The sequence below is a fragment of the Colias croceus genome, chromosome 22 (genome assembly GCF_905220415.1).
Source record: "Colias croceus chromosome 22, ilColCroc2.1".
Taxonomy (NCBI): domain Eukaryota; kingdom Metazoa; phylum Arthropoda; class Insecta; order Lepidoptera; family Pieridae; genus Colias; species Colias croceus.
Genome location: NC_059558.1, coordinates 5,779,760 through 5,795,492, shown reverse-complemented (window position 1 = coordinate 5,795,492; position 15,733 = coordinate 5,779,760). Strand labels below are relative to the sequence as shown.

Genomic DNA, 15,733 nt, shown 5'->3' with positions numbered 1-15,733 from the left:
GAAACACTAACCATTTTTTTCTAGGAAGGTTTCTAGTTACAATGAATACGAAAAACCCTTTAACTGTTTTTTAATCTTATTATACTTCGTCTTGTAAGTTAAAATTACTAAACATATTGCAAATTATGGCATAAGATATTTATGAGAAATGTAGTTTACTAGCTGTTCCACGCGGTTTCACCCGCATTGCTCCGCTCCTGTTGGTCTTAGCGTGATGATATATAGCATATAGCCTTCCTCGATAAATGGGCTATCCATCACTGAAAGAATTTTTCAAATCGGACCAGTAGTTCCAGAGATTAGCGCGTTCAAACAAACAAACAAACTCTTCAGCTTTATAATATTAATATAGATTTGTTCTGGAGATATCCTTAATTTGAATAATTGTTATACACCTTTTTACCTCCTCTATCTATAGGTGTACCAATGACAATTATTTTTGACATAGGTATGTTTTACGAATCATTAAATATAAGATCTAAACCAGTGCACCAAGTACTGGTGGAGTACGAGGAAAACATCAAAATAACAAAGTGAATACGTACACCTGCGGTTTTATAAAGATCAACGACAGCCTTGTCTCAAGCATTTAAATGCGAATTTCTCTTATCAGTTCAAGGAAATACAGATTTATTTGTCTGAATAATAAATATAATAAAAACGAAGTCGATGTTGTAAATCTGGGACCGATTTCAGCTTTTAAATTCAATGAGGTTATCTGAAATTCAAATATTTATTCGTATAAATATATTATTAATGTTTGCATCGTTGCAGAATAAAGAGTAGAATTTTAATAACAGAAAGTCTTTCTGATGAAATCTAAGGATATTTAGAAATAAATTTAGGAAATTTACCGAAAAAAGGATGACGAAATCACAATGTAAGAATGTTTTTGTCACCAATATAAAAAAAAAATTGCTTGTCTGTAAAGTCGGTTTACTGACGATACTAGAACATGACAACGCGCTCTCGCTTGCACTTCACATGGAACGCCTCAGAGCGAGGTAACGCCGCATGAGTCATGTTTTTTCGTGCGTGCATCCGGATCTATCGAATTATAAGACGTTGTCACGTCAAAAAAACTATCTAAGTATATTGCGCAATTAAAAAAGCCCACGTTAATGAAATTACGGAAACAATGTATTATATATCTTCACTATGTAAACATTTTTCAAAGTCAATGATTAAAAGTAGTAACACAACTTTACTACGATCGAAAGTATTCCGTTAAGCGTGTTAAATTGGTATCTATTATCCAATTGTTCCAAAATTTGAGCGGTGTCCCCAACATGTGTGGTAAGTTATTGACCTCTCCAACTTAATCTAATAAAAACTGTTCAAATCATAGCTGAAACCGCAGAGTCCAGTAATATATAAATTAGTATGAAATATTTTTTGTCTAATTTATATATGCAATAAATCCAATTCTTTTTGTTTTAAACAGTAGTCTTTATATCGAGAGCTTAAAAGGCTCAGAGTCATTAGACAATAGACTTTCTTCTTATATGCGACTAAAATTATCGAAATAAAAAACGTTTTTTCATTCTTACTGAATCTATTAGCAGTTCGTATTATTACAATCCCTATTATAAAGGACATTACTAAGGTATCCTTTGATTACTTGCGACCTATTTACGCAGTGGTTAGTATCCGTTGCCAAGGGATGTGGAATCGATTGTTATACGAACGATGCAGTTGTGCCAAAACTAAGGTAACTATAGCATAATGTTTATTTTCGTTGTATTTTAATTCATGTATGTACAATGAACTAAAAGGATTAATAATAATAAATAAATATACGAATATCTAAAGATTTCAGAGCTTGTTCATTTATTTCGCTACATTTATTACCCTACCTTTTTACAATAATTATCTTGTAATTATTTTAGGTTTTTTACGGCTAAAAAAATCGGGCTTTACTGTATTTTAACAATATTTTCGTGAACAACTAAGGTGAACAAAATTTTACTATGATCACATTTACATTTACAGTGTCTGATGTGGAATAATATGATGTGCACTGACAGTATTACTGTAATACTATTATACTATATATATTACTGTATACAGTAATACTGTCAGTGCACATCATATTATTCACTTTCTTACAGTCGTAGATAAATTATTTTGACGCTCTTTATTACCAAATTTAAGCTTAAGTTTTAGGTAACGTAATGTTTTATGCCTAAAAAGCTAAAAACATTCGCGTCTCCTTAAACCAGTCATACACGATATCTCGCAATCACAGCGTACATCAAAGGCGCCGCAGGACAAGGTACATCGAGACAATCCTCATATTACCGCAACATACCGCTATAAAAATTGTCCTAGACGCGTATTCATCCATAACAAGGTTCGTTGCACTCCGCGACCATTCTGAGCCAACAAAAAACCTTGCAACCGGCTTAGTCGATACGCAAAAAATCAGTTCAACAAACTATACTTAGCTGCTATACCTTGAACAATAAGAGCTGGTTTCCAAGACATACCAGTTCTCCAAGCTATGACTATTTGCTTAAAGACGTAGAAACAAATCGAAGAAAAACGTTCAGGGGAATTACCATGATGTCTTATATCAATCAGTATTATTCCCAGTGCGGAAAACTGTCATTTTCACACTGGAAACATCATGGAATCCCCCAGACGTGAAAGCATACCCTTTCGGACGTAGCACGTACGGACTTTCAAAAAGAAAATCTATGGTGTGTATAGTGGTGATCAGATGTAATTTATGTATAACTAGCAAACCGGGCGAACTCCGTTTCGCCATCAGAGACACCTTTTCTTTGCTATAAACCTCACGGAGCCCGAGACCTTTCCAACGAATGCAAAACCGTGGAAATCGGTTCGTGCATTCTGGAGTTACAGTTCAGGAAGGAAAACCCGACTTATTTTTATATAGTAGATAATGTTTGAATACATACTATTACTATATAAGAAGAGTGATGTTATTATCATATTTTAATCTAGTAATTAAACTAGTAGGTAGGTATGCCACTGAACCCATCTAAAACTGCTCGACCGATTCCATTTAAAATCTATTCTAGTGGGTCAATAGTTAAGATTTATAATTAGACAAGGTTGATTTTATCGTCACGGTACCCTAGACGAAGTCGAGGCAAGCTGCAAGTATATAACAAACGTCTAAATAATGTGACTTTTAATAATATATATATAGGTTATTCACATAAGATTGTAAAAAATATGCAAATGATATTAAATGGACACGATTCTGTCTCAAGCAGATAAATTATTATTACGTTTTTATTAACGCTCATTATGAGAACATTATCACAGCCATTATCTCATTAAATTATTGACTACATCTACATAATACTTTTTTTTAATAAAATAATAGAAAGAAGAAAGAAATAAAAAGAAAGAAAAGAAATAATAAAATAATACTTTAATTTTATTAAACTAAAAAGTGAATTGACAATATTGAACGCTGATAAATGAGCGGATACATATAACATTACACAGAAAAATACAAAGGACAGGCTTAACACTGAAAACGATCTCTGCCCTGCAACTTGAAGTTACTATCTACCTATATTATCTACCTCATCCCTACTAATATTATAAGTGCGAAAGTAACTCTGTCTGTTACTCAAACACGCCTTAACTACTGAACCAATTTGCATGAAATTTGGTATAGAGATATATTGATACCCGAGAAAAGACATAGGCTACTTTTTACCCCGGGACATAGGATAGGTTTTATCCCGGAAATCCCACGGGAACGGGAACTATGCGGGTTTTTCTATGACTGCGCGGGCGAAGCCGCGGGCGGAAAGCTAGTATTATATATAGCAAGATGGTGTTTAACAAAATTCAATTTAAAACCACTATTTTTTGTCCTTATTCTCTTGTAAATAAGTACCTACAATACTATAGATTCCATTTAGATACCACCCGCATGCCATACGACCTATTCAAACATATAATTTATTTAAACCACATTTATCATTGACTCTTATCATTAGAAAAACTCGTTACAAATCAATGGTGACAGTTTTTATTTAGTACCTACTTCTTTTTATATAAAAAAGATTCTTTTAACAAGTACACAAATAGCTGTTAATCTATGCTATACTTATATACTATACTATAATATGTATTATAAAGCTGAAAAGTTTGTTTGTTTGAACGCGCTAATCTCAGGAACTAGGTACTGGCCCGATTTGAAAAATTTTTTATAGTCCATTTATACATATATCACCACGCAAAGACCAACGCAACAGGAGCGGAGGCGGGGCACAGCTAGTAACGTAACATCTTGTTAAATTATGTTCAAACATTGCTATACATAAATCGAACACATAACGCAAGAAAATACAATGAACAACAATATAATATGTATAAATAAATACCTCAAAATTTTATTTGCAAATTCGACATGGCCCCAAAGGCCAAAGGCGAAAATTAAATCACGATTGCAGAGTAGGTACCATAATAACCGAAATATAAAAGAAAACGCTCATAAAACTTCAGACAAAGGGCTGTTGAAACTTCAAAAACGTCCGTTTTCAATGGACATCGTAAAACATATTTCGGGAACCAAAACAAAGGGCTCCACTCTTATGAGTCTACATGTATACTATATTAAACATTATTATGTACCTATTGTTTGGTATTTAACGTCGATAATGTTTTTACGACATGTGCTATTTTGGAATATACCCATAGGACCACATTTTCCTTGTGTAGGAATAAAACTTGAGGATTTTTTACACCCACTTTGTTAAAGTTCTGCACCTAAACTATCAAATTCAAATATCATTATCAAATCTATACCGTTTATCGGAAATGAAAAGTAAGTAGCTAAAATCGATCTTGTTTAATTATCATGTCAAGTTAGAATTAATTTTGACATTTACCTATTTACTTTTAGGGCCGATTTTTCAATCCGCGGATAAAACTTATTCATCCAATAACTACTATTTCAAAAATGTATTCTAATCATTGTCGGTATTTGACAGTTTACAGGTGACATTTTAAAATGTTCGTGTAATACTTTATTGGGCGGATAAATTTTAACCAAGGATTGAAAAATCTACCCTAAATCCACAAACACAGAACCTATATATGTACTACATTTTGTCATCCAAACAGCGGCCACCCAAAAGGCACACTATAAAACATGAAACGAGTCGTAAACGCAACATCTTGTAACATTATCCAAAGTGTAGACTGTGCGTACGATAAGTCTCTCAATTTGATATGCGTATTTATTACAGTTCTGTTAAAAGACACTTTGTCACTCGTTTAGTGTTTACAATTTAATGCTCCTCTTACATTAATGTAGGTCCAACAATCATATTCATTAAAAATCCATACATTTTAGGGCCGATTTTTCTATGCTTGGATTAAACTTATTCGTCGAATAATGTATAAAACTACCATTTTAAAAACGTATTCTAATTGCCCGTATTTGACAGTTTACGTGACATTTTAATATTATCGTGCAATACTTTATTGGACGGATAAGTTTTATCCAAGCATTGTAAAATCGGCCCTTAAACAAATATTATTACCTCCTTTACTTTTTTGTTTAAAACCACGTGACGGATTTTGATGCGGATTTTTTAACAGGTTCTTGAGAAAATTTTAGTAAAGCAGTCGCAATTTAAATAATTAACTGTTATAGTATATATTAAGAACAATTTAATATAATTTCAAGCGTCGTGCTTATATTTAACTATTATATATTTCTTGAGAACTAGTAATATGCCAGATAATTACAATATGAGATAGGTATTGCGATTAAAAAATTGCAAAAATTAGGTATCTAAATAAATAAAATTCATCTCAAAAGTACCTACACGATTCAAATATCAAGAAACAGTTTACCGACATTTCTAAATATAGCTTTTTGATGCACAAATCGAGATTACAAATCCAGTTTTAAAGGTCTCCAATGCAAACAAGTGTCGAAGAAAAAGAAAATAACGCAGTATTGTTAATGGATTGAAACGAAGCATTAAAAATTAATATCTTCATGTTTATTTCTTATCATTATTATGCCTCCTTTTCCATTTTCAGAACTAGACGAAATTTAAATGGGAACAATCAGACGGCACTAAATTTCAAATAAATAACTTAACATCAAAATCGGTACACCCAGTCAAAAGTTCTAAGCTAACAAATCTAATAAAATAGTATCGAATGGAAAACCGCCTTCTTGTGTAGCTGGTTGAAAATATTCCTCCTCAATATTTGATAATTAAGTAACCCCAAATAAAAAAATCCTGATGTGATTATGCTGCGTGATAAGATTACTATAAATAATAATAGTTTAAAAAAACTAAAAAACACGCTTTTTATAGAAAACCGAACTAAAAAATAGAAAATTTTATCAAATTAGTGTATTGTCATCGGTCCTCAATAAATCTACAAAGTTTGAACGAAATCTGGCCGTTTAAAGTGGGTCAAAATCGCGCCCAAAGAAGTCGGTTACAAACATACAAACATACAGGTGAAGCTAATATAAAGCGTGTAAAAATATCGACTCAATAGCACTTCAATAGCACAATTCTACACAATATAGACAACCTACATAAGTCGTGTCAAGTAAAAAGAACGCTGACGGTTAAGCTGTGCATTGGCGATTTATCGGTCTATTTGGTGTTATGAGGTGGTATAAGAATAACAAATAGGTAATTGCGAAGCCACGATTCGCGAGCCTAGTTCAAAAATAAAATAATCGGCACATAGCTTTTGTGCAAAACTCGATCCATGCCCAAACATACCCCATCACTTTCATCCAGCGTTCTTTTTACGTGACGCGTACTGTACATATTTATTTGTAGGGAATAATAAGATTTATTTATAAGTTCCCACGCTAACGTGAAATTTCAATAGTTTCGCAAATAATTAACACCAGAATGAGACAAAGAGAAACGTTATTAGTTTCAGTTGAAACTGTAAAACTTTACGCGGGAAAAAACTAATAATGAATCAATCAAGCAATGGAATGTTAAGGTAAATCAATATATAATAATTGTCATCACAAAGTTTATAAAATAGGTCAATTAAGTTGTGTATATTTTATAGGTCAAATACATTCTGTTCCACTGATCGATTTTCTTTACGGCCAAATAGGTTACTATTATAACTAAAGGTTAGGTATATGTTTGGATTTTTTTTTGTTCTTTTGTGTAAAAGCTCTTTTTCCCACTATCCACTTCTTGTCAACTCTAATTTCGGTGGTTTAAGGGCTGATTTTTCAATCCCTGGTTAAAACTTATTCATCGAATAACGTATTAAACTACCATTTCAAAAATGTATTGTAATAATTGTCCGTATTTGACAGTTACAGGCACAGTTTACAGGTGACATTTTAAAATGTTCGTGTAATACTTTATTGGACGGATAAATTTTAACCAAGGCTTGAAAAATCGGCGCTAAATCTAATTAAAAGTTTTATCAATAATATAAATTACTAGATTTCCGCCCGCGGCTTCGCCCGCGTTTGCAAAGGAAAACCCGCATAGTTCCCGTTCCCGAGGGATTTCCGGGATAAAAACTATCAGCGTTTCAAACGTACCTAGCCTAATATCTAAAAATCCTTTAGCGGTTTTCGCGTGAGTCACAAACAAACATTTATAAGTCGCAGTTATCTGGTTGAATCTGCTATTTGATTGAATGACTGGCGCGTATACATTCTCATAAAACAGGATTAACATAACCCCTTGAAAGCAAGAGTGATCTTATCGCATCTGCATTAGTATATGCTAATGTACTACGCAACAGTCGGGTCCAGAGACAGTTGTTATGTATGCGTGTCTGGTAACGTCAAATTGTCGACTAGTGCGTGACACTAATCGTAGATTTAACAGGGGAGGCACGGAGTCGCGGTTGGATTTTTTTTTAAATCTGTTTTTTATGTAGGATATTTTAAATACAATTTTATTATTGAATTTCCCATAAAATCATCATTATTGATTACGATCGCGATCCTATTGGGTCTATAATTTTAAATGAATGATAAAATAAAATTAATAGACTTAAATAATAAGGCTTATAATAAATTTGAACATGATGCAATATCCACTTTTAAAATATACCAATAAAATGTTATAGGAACTAAATGCAACGCGAATAAATTAAACAAATTCGAAGTCAGGCAATACCAGTCCGCATGACTAAAGTTATTATCGTGCAACATTTTTTTATGGTTAAGTCTACTCTATACCATTGTTGTCCTGTAATACTTGTAACATATTGTAAGGTCGCTGACGAAAATCCAAAGTCCTAAATCGGTAGGCAAATTTGCTCGACGAACTTTACGACCTTCTATTTTTAATAAAACTAAGCGCCGATTTTTCAATCCTTGGTTAAAATTTATCCGTCCAATAAAGTATTACACGAACAATTTAAAATGTGACCTGTAAACTATCAAATACAACAATTACAATATATTTTTGAAATGGTAGTTTAATACGTTATTCGATGGATAACTTTTAACCAAAGATTGAAAAATCAGCCCTAAGTATTTATTTATAAATAAATGCAATCATACTTTCATTAATTAATAAAAATATGATTAACATTTCGAACGAACGAAACGAAATACGAATGCAACCATAAAGCCACAAGATAATATTATTGCGAATAAATTTCTGCTCACCCGCATCTTTAATTTTTTTGTCAAAGTTCTTAACCCATTACATTGTATAACTTAAGAATAAGTGAATTGTAAACATTATTTGAATACATAACACAGATTTGTATACCTCTTTTAAAAATAAGTCATGTTATAAGATAAACACCATTCAACGTCTAATAAAAACGTAAATAAACTCCAATCCATTGTTACTTTTTGCTAATTTAAATCTGATGCAACTCCGTCAAATTAATAATCCGCAAAAAAACTCGCTTTTGTAAGAACAATTGTTTTATTTCATTCTAACCAACACCAATGTTAGTTTTTCCCGCCACCAATTTCCAATCGTAGGAATTACTTTTATAAAAAAAAAAATACAAAAAAAAATATCTACAAGAAATCATTCCATTTTCACGAAATATTATTTGATACTTATATATTTAGTTTAAATAATGTTTTGTTATTTACAAGTGTAAAAACATGCTTGCAGTCACGTATAATCTGACCCAATAAATGATCATATCATGATATAACCCGTGCCAATGAAATATCAAATTAATAATCACAAATGAGTATTTTATACGATAAAGAGTATAATAAACAAATCTGAATTTAATGACATAATAAATATATATTTTTATTACTTCCTGATGCAGTTTACTTTCTATAAATTGTGAATATAAAATGGAATGTACTCACCTTTTGAAAAAAAAAAGTCACAAATTACGACTTTAATATGGATTTTGCTTTCAGTACAGCCACGATTTGTATGAAATTAAGTTGAATTTGGAAAAATTATTGCGGCCAAAACCGTAACCACTAACCAAATAAATATGGTCGACATTTTTTTGTTCATTCTCTAATAAGAAATTCTTCTACACATAAGCGTCATCAAAAAATTCAATTAATTTTATAACTGAAATATCTTCAATAATTACGAAAAATATGAAAATAAAGCTGAAAATACAACATGTGCATGATTATAACAACCATCTTAAATATCTATGACTTACCAGTTCTGCAACTATTTCTTTGTTGAGTCTTTGACACTCGTTTGTTGACGATTTTGTGGTCTTACTAGTGGGCTGTAATAAATTATGAGTTTGAATGTTTGTTTTCTAAGATTCTAATTACTCATAAACTACTAAGCGGATTATTACGAAATGTAGAGATTTTAAATGATAATTTCACATTCCTTTGTGTAATAATAATAAAATGTTTACATAGATGTGCCAGAAGGGTCATATTTTTAAGTCCTTTTTTTGGCATTTTTTGTAGTATCATAGAATTATTATAATAAAAAAACCACTCGATTCCTATATAAAACATTACTTTGCAAAAGGCAACTTAAAATTAAAATCAAAAGAGCGAAAAAAGAGAAAATAATAATATAAAATACAGCTTATAATTGCTGATGATGTGGTTGAATGCCTTTCTCTGGCCAATTATGAATTATTCTTAGAAAATGCGATTTTTATGCATACTTTTATTTCAATTAGCTTTATTTTATGCTAGCTGTTCCTCGCGGTTTCACCCGCATTGCACCGGTCCCGTTGGTCTTAGCGTGATGATATAATATAGCCTATAGCCTTCCTCGATAAATGGACTATCTAGCACCGAAATAATTTTTCAAATCGGACCAGTAGTTCCTGAGATTAGCGCGTTCAAACAAACAAACTCTTCAGCTTTATAATATTAGTATAGATTACTAGTTTACACTATACCTTAGCTTTCGTAGCTGTTTGCAGTACAGTATTGATGTCCTTCAATGAGTGGATAGACACATCCAGTGTGGAGGCGTCCAATTTCTCTTCCTTTGGTTTTCCGTATTTTTTAGCTGGCGCGGGCTTCTTGGGTTCCGGTTGTTGCTGTAAGGATTTATTTAAATTGGTTAGAATAAGGTTTTTAATTCATGTAGTAGTTGAAAGGGTGCGATAAGGCCGACTTTTTTGCGTTTTTGTATTGTTTGCGTCCTTTCGTATTGTTTCCTTGTATTGTTGCAAATAAAGTGTTTTAATTAATTCACAATCACTCTCAATTTTGTAAGAAGAATAACTCTGCCTGCACCTATTAGGCAGTTTTAAATCATTAATAATATACTTGGAAAATTACTCTGATATCGGTATATTTGATAAGCAAATTTTTAATAAGAGATTGTGAGACTAGTCTAGTATATTTTATAACATGTCAAGAAGTTAGCCATTTTCACGGCTACCTGACAATATTAAGTCTAGTTTTAAGTCTGATAATTTAACAAAAAATATATGAAAATATCAAAGACTACAATAGACAGGCCCAGATAGGGCCATTATTATAAATTTACCAAGCAGCAAATCATTTAGTTTAAAATACTCACAAAAGTATGATGACTCAAATCATCCTCCCAGTTATTTATCTGATCGGCTAGCGCTGCCAATCTACCAAACTTCTTCTTGCCATCTTGTTTCGGCTGCTGTGTAGGTTTCGGTTCCTTTGGCGGTGTTGCTGCGGAGAAATCCAACTCTGTCCGATGTATGGGAGATGAGAGGTTGGGCTTATCTGAAAATAAAAGAAATAAATAATATATTTATGCTCAAATTATGGCAATATAATATTATGATAACATTGATAACTGAAACTAAAGTAAATTATTTTTCCTATAACATTTCTAATAAAACTTAGAAGCACTTTAATCTTTGCTATGAAAAAGAGCGTGTGTGCCGAGCATACGTGTCAGAAGTGAAACTTCTTTCGCAAGATTGAAAGATACCAAAATAGTCGCCTTATTCCATGACGTGACGATATTGCCATGACACAACTTTTAAATTTTACTCACAACGCGCCTAAAGAAGTTTCACTTCAAAAAAAATTTAGACAACTTTTCATTTAAAATAAAAAAGAAACAAACATTGATGGTGGATTGTCATTTTGAATGGTTACTATGTATGAGTAATAAATTAAAAACTTCTGTCTGTACATTTCGAACAGATTCTTTGAGAAAAAAAACGATGTGTGGCACTCGGGGACTGCCGCGGTAAAGCTATTGCATGCTATGCCTTCAAGCCACACCTCCGCCCGTCGGAGTGGAGAGCGTGAGGTTTTTTCGTTACGGAATTTCTCGATTTGGTCCCCGCGCTCAAGGCCCTCGATAGAAGCTATGCAATAGCTGAATAAATTAGTAAATTCAACCTACCAGAATATAAATTCCCAAGCCGGTCCAGTCTTGATTTGAAGTTATTCCGTACATTTGATTTCTCAGTCTTATTGTCAGTCATATCAGGTACATTTGTCTCTTCTTTTGATGTTTGGTCTGAAATTATAACATAAAAATTTAAAAATAAATGTTAAACATCATGATTACCTACTCTACTTTCTCCTATTATTTTTATTATAAATAAATTTAAAGTGAATCGCAAAAAGTGATGGTAACCGCTAACTCGAGAACCGCTAAACCAATTTTGTTGTTTCTTTTTTAATATTTCTTGAAGTACGAGAATGGTTCTTATGGAGAGAAAACGTTAACATCTACCACGGGCGAAACCGGGGCCGATAGTTTTCAATGAACTAAATTCACTAACTATTGTTTTTTGTCATAAGATGCAAGTATCCTAACTATACCTCCGCAGCATGCTCCGGCGTCTCCACTTGAGCAGCTCGGCCAAATGAGCCGCTCATTCGCCTGAGCATGCTCAAGTGGAAACAAGGCTTTATATCACTACTACACAACTATCAGGAACTATGCTATTAAATAATAATTATTTTACTTATTCCTTACCAATATTCATTTTAAGTTTCTCACAACACAAACTACCACAAAATGTTACACAAAACTAAATAAAAACAGAATCCGTTCACACGACATTTCTTAATTTTGTTTACTAATTGTTTAGGAGCTCATCATTTGCGGTACACTATCAGTGACTAATGTTTGTTTACAGGAAACTCTATTTTGTTGGTGTGTTAACGACCCATGTTTGTTTAAGATGATTATTAATGACTGTTATTTGGTGAGAAAATATAAAAGGGTATTAGTGAGTAACTTTTTAAAGACGTGTGGCAATGAATGAATAAAAAATACAGTTAAAATTTATTAAAAAAAAGGAATTTATATTTTAAAATGTTTATTCATTGTTATGTTTATTTTTAAAAGATTGGACTTATATTCTATTTTCTGTGGATGTGCAATAGTTTACAATCAAAAGTGCTAAAAACAAAAATATTCTAAAATAAGTTTGAGTGCAATGTTAATCGAGTTAGCATTTTATCACCTTCATAGACATTTTCTATGATTCTATCTACCAAGATTTGAAATGGGACAGCTAAAATATCAATAAAAACGATACTGAATAAAAATATGTATGTATAAATAAAATTAGTAGAGAACTGACTGGCTGTACCCACAAGTGACTGTAGCCTATTGAGTAAATCACTATAAAATAATGTTATCTGAAAGATTCTTTAAAACTTTTGTTTCTTGTTTTAATATAAATAGATAAGCAGATTATTAGTCACCTATACTCACAAATCACAATGCTTACTTACTGATGCAGTGACTGATGATTTATAAAATAATTTACTCAACATTGTGTATTAACCCACCTTCGATTTCTTTAATAACTACATTAGTTCCTCTCTCCAAGTCTGGATCATACACAATGCTGATAGGGGCATCGCGTTCTTCCACTTGAACCTCAATTTGAATGTCATTTCTATGAGAAATGTTAATTTCTACAGACACATCAGAGTTTCTCCTCGTCAAACTGCCGCGTTTCGGACTCTTGAACTCTTTCTTCGTTACAATTACATCGTTCCTTGGCTTTTGAGGCGAGGATGCTACACGTTCCGTTTTCTCAATAACCCTTTTTATCACAGGAGTGTCACAATTCATTGACTCTTTAGCAGTCTTTTTAGGGGATAATAACGATTCACGTGCCGGTTTACTCGGTGATTTTACTGGGGACGCCTTCGTTTTCGCTAAATCAATATTTTCCGCTAACGGCTTCCGCTTAGGAACTGTCTGGCCAGAATTTGCTAGTTTTTGATCTATTTTCTCTTGTCTGGCTCGCGCTCGCTCTAACATACGCTGTAATAAGTTAAAATTGCATAAATTCTTAAGAATTATGGGTGATTTAATTCAAGGTTGTCCAACCGTTGAATTGGAAATCAAAACCAACCTGAGTAAAAGGATCCATGATGAAACGGGTAAAATTCACACAAAACACAATACAGACATAACATTTAATAATTACAAACTCAAGTTTGATCTTTCGTCAATTTAAAACTAATGGATAAAATTATATTTCCCAAAATCGCCCGTTACAACTCGTTTTCAACTTTGACACAACAACAAACTGAAATTTTTGAATTAAGTTGTTCGGTACATACATAGAGGGCGTTGATCGACGAGCGTGGTAACATACGTAAAACGTAACGTTACATTAAAATTATATTTTTGAATAAAAGCAGAAAAATAAATGTTTGTGGTAAATGGTAACGTATAGCCGTGTAAAATGTTTTAATAAGCTATTTTTTTTCTCTTTTAGCGATTAGATTATTCTTCTCTTTACTATGTGCTATGTGCTCACATATGTGCTACTATTAAGAATTCTGTGACTATGTTCCTAGTTTTGGTCAACTTTCGAAAGTTTTGAAAAACGTGAAATTCGTCGATTAACTGAGCATAATATAAATTATTATATTTTATTAAAAAGGCGAAGATACACGATTGCTCATAAAAACTCATAGGGGATATAAATTTTAGATTGAAAATGATAGATTTCAAATAATGGATTCAGATAACAGCTGATAACACCCTCCCTGATACTACATTGAAATAATTCTAATTACCTAACATACATGTAATTTAAAAAGGATGTAGATGAGATGTAGATAGATTTCAGTTTTTTCTACGAAGGGTTGGTTTGAACCAAGGTTTGAACCAAGTTTGAACCTTCGCGTCGCGTCAGCCTGTGCCCAAAAAAAAAATGGTTCAAAATTCTAATTTCAAAAGATATTATTAATAATAGTTGTAGGCTGTATATAAATATTATGTATTACCACGTATTACCATTGGTTACCTTATGTATTACAATCAAAACTGTCGGCGCCGTCCGCGTCGGCTTTCACCGTGTTAGTGCTTTACACAGGGTCAGTAACTGACTACAAATTCGAGGCAAATCAGTGCTGACCCGAAAAACAACCCTGTGTAAACAGATTTGAAGTCAGTAGGTACAGAGGCTTGAAGTCTATGTAAACAGTAATTATCAGTTGCGGCGCCGAATTCGCGACTGACTTGTCTACTGACCCTTTGTAAATCAGCAATACAGTGGATAGTGGAGACTGGAGGTATGTTTGTTAAAGATATATTTTTAATAATACCCAGCAGGAATTCAAGGTCATCGTAAAAGTATAATATTATAATACGTCTCACGAAGTTAGATCTTTTCATCTTTATTCCAGCCACAATTTTTATCTTCATTACTGTGATACTGTCGTAGTTACCTAGGTAGTATAATATCTAGTTGGCAAATATCTTTACAGCATAAATCGGGATAACTATGCATATTATAACTTAAATTCATAAATAGTTTTAATATTTTTTTATACGTATATAAATTCCGTAGCTGAAGATAAAGGACATGTTACCACTGTGGCGCGAAATACAAACGCAAAAGCGCAATGAAGGAACCAATTTATGGAATGGAAAAGTATGAAGGACGCATGTCACGCGATAAGGAAAAGATTACGCAAAGTCGCTGACCAAAAGCATAACCATAAAATACTATTTACGCGATAAAGGTACTCAGATGACATATACAGTCTCCCCTGCACACTAAGTTATGAGCAAAGGTTATGAGATGGTTATGAGCATGGTTATATATTATGGTGCATTTTCACATTTGTGTTCGTTATTCATCTCATGTTTCAACAATATTATATTCGACGATACATTCGTATACGAGATTCGACGCGAACTGACTGCACACATTCTTCTTACTTTTCATTACTTCTGAAAAACGGGTCCTAACACGAATAACGCGACTCTCCAGGTGAATAGCGAATGCATAGTTTACATATTGTTCGCTGTTCGCCTTGTTAGTTGTCTCGATCTTCGCACGAATGTGTAAATGCACCAGTTCAAGGTAT

At 32.6% G+C, this 15,733-nt stretch overlaps 1 protein-coding gene across 6 annotated transcripts in view; it reads right to left on the bottom strand.

The window, feature by feature from the left end:
• LOC123701891 (anillin) overlaps positions 1-13,915 on the bottom strand; it is a 58,915-nt gene extending 45,000 nt beyond the window's left edge. For 5 of the 6 annotated variants that reach the window (XM_045649488.1, XM_045649490.1, XM_045649489.1 and 2 more), the window contains exons 1-6: positions 13,762-13,915; positions 13,187-13,670; positions 11,781-11,897; positions 10,965-11,146; positions 10,333-10,476; positions 9,622-9,693 (exon numbers count right to left, since the gene is read on the bottom strand). In XM_045649488.1, coding sequence (XP_045505444.1) covers positions 9,622-9,693; positions 10,333-10,476; positions 10,965-11,146; positions 11,781-11,897; positions 13,187-13,670; positions 13,762-13,779 — 1,017 coding nt within the window. In that variant the 5' untranslated portion in view covers positions 13,780-13,915. Of the gene's footprint in view, positions 1-9,621; positions 9,694-10,332; positions 10,477-10,964; positions 11,147-11,780; positions 11,898-12,362; positions 12,388-13,186; positions 13,671-13,761 lie in introns of those variants that run through there. The other variant, XM_045649494.1, reaches the window with a different exon arrangement.
• Positions 13,916-15,733: the final 1,818 nt, after the last annotated feature.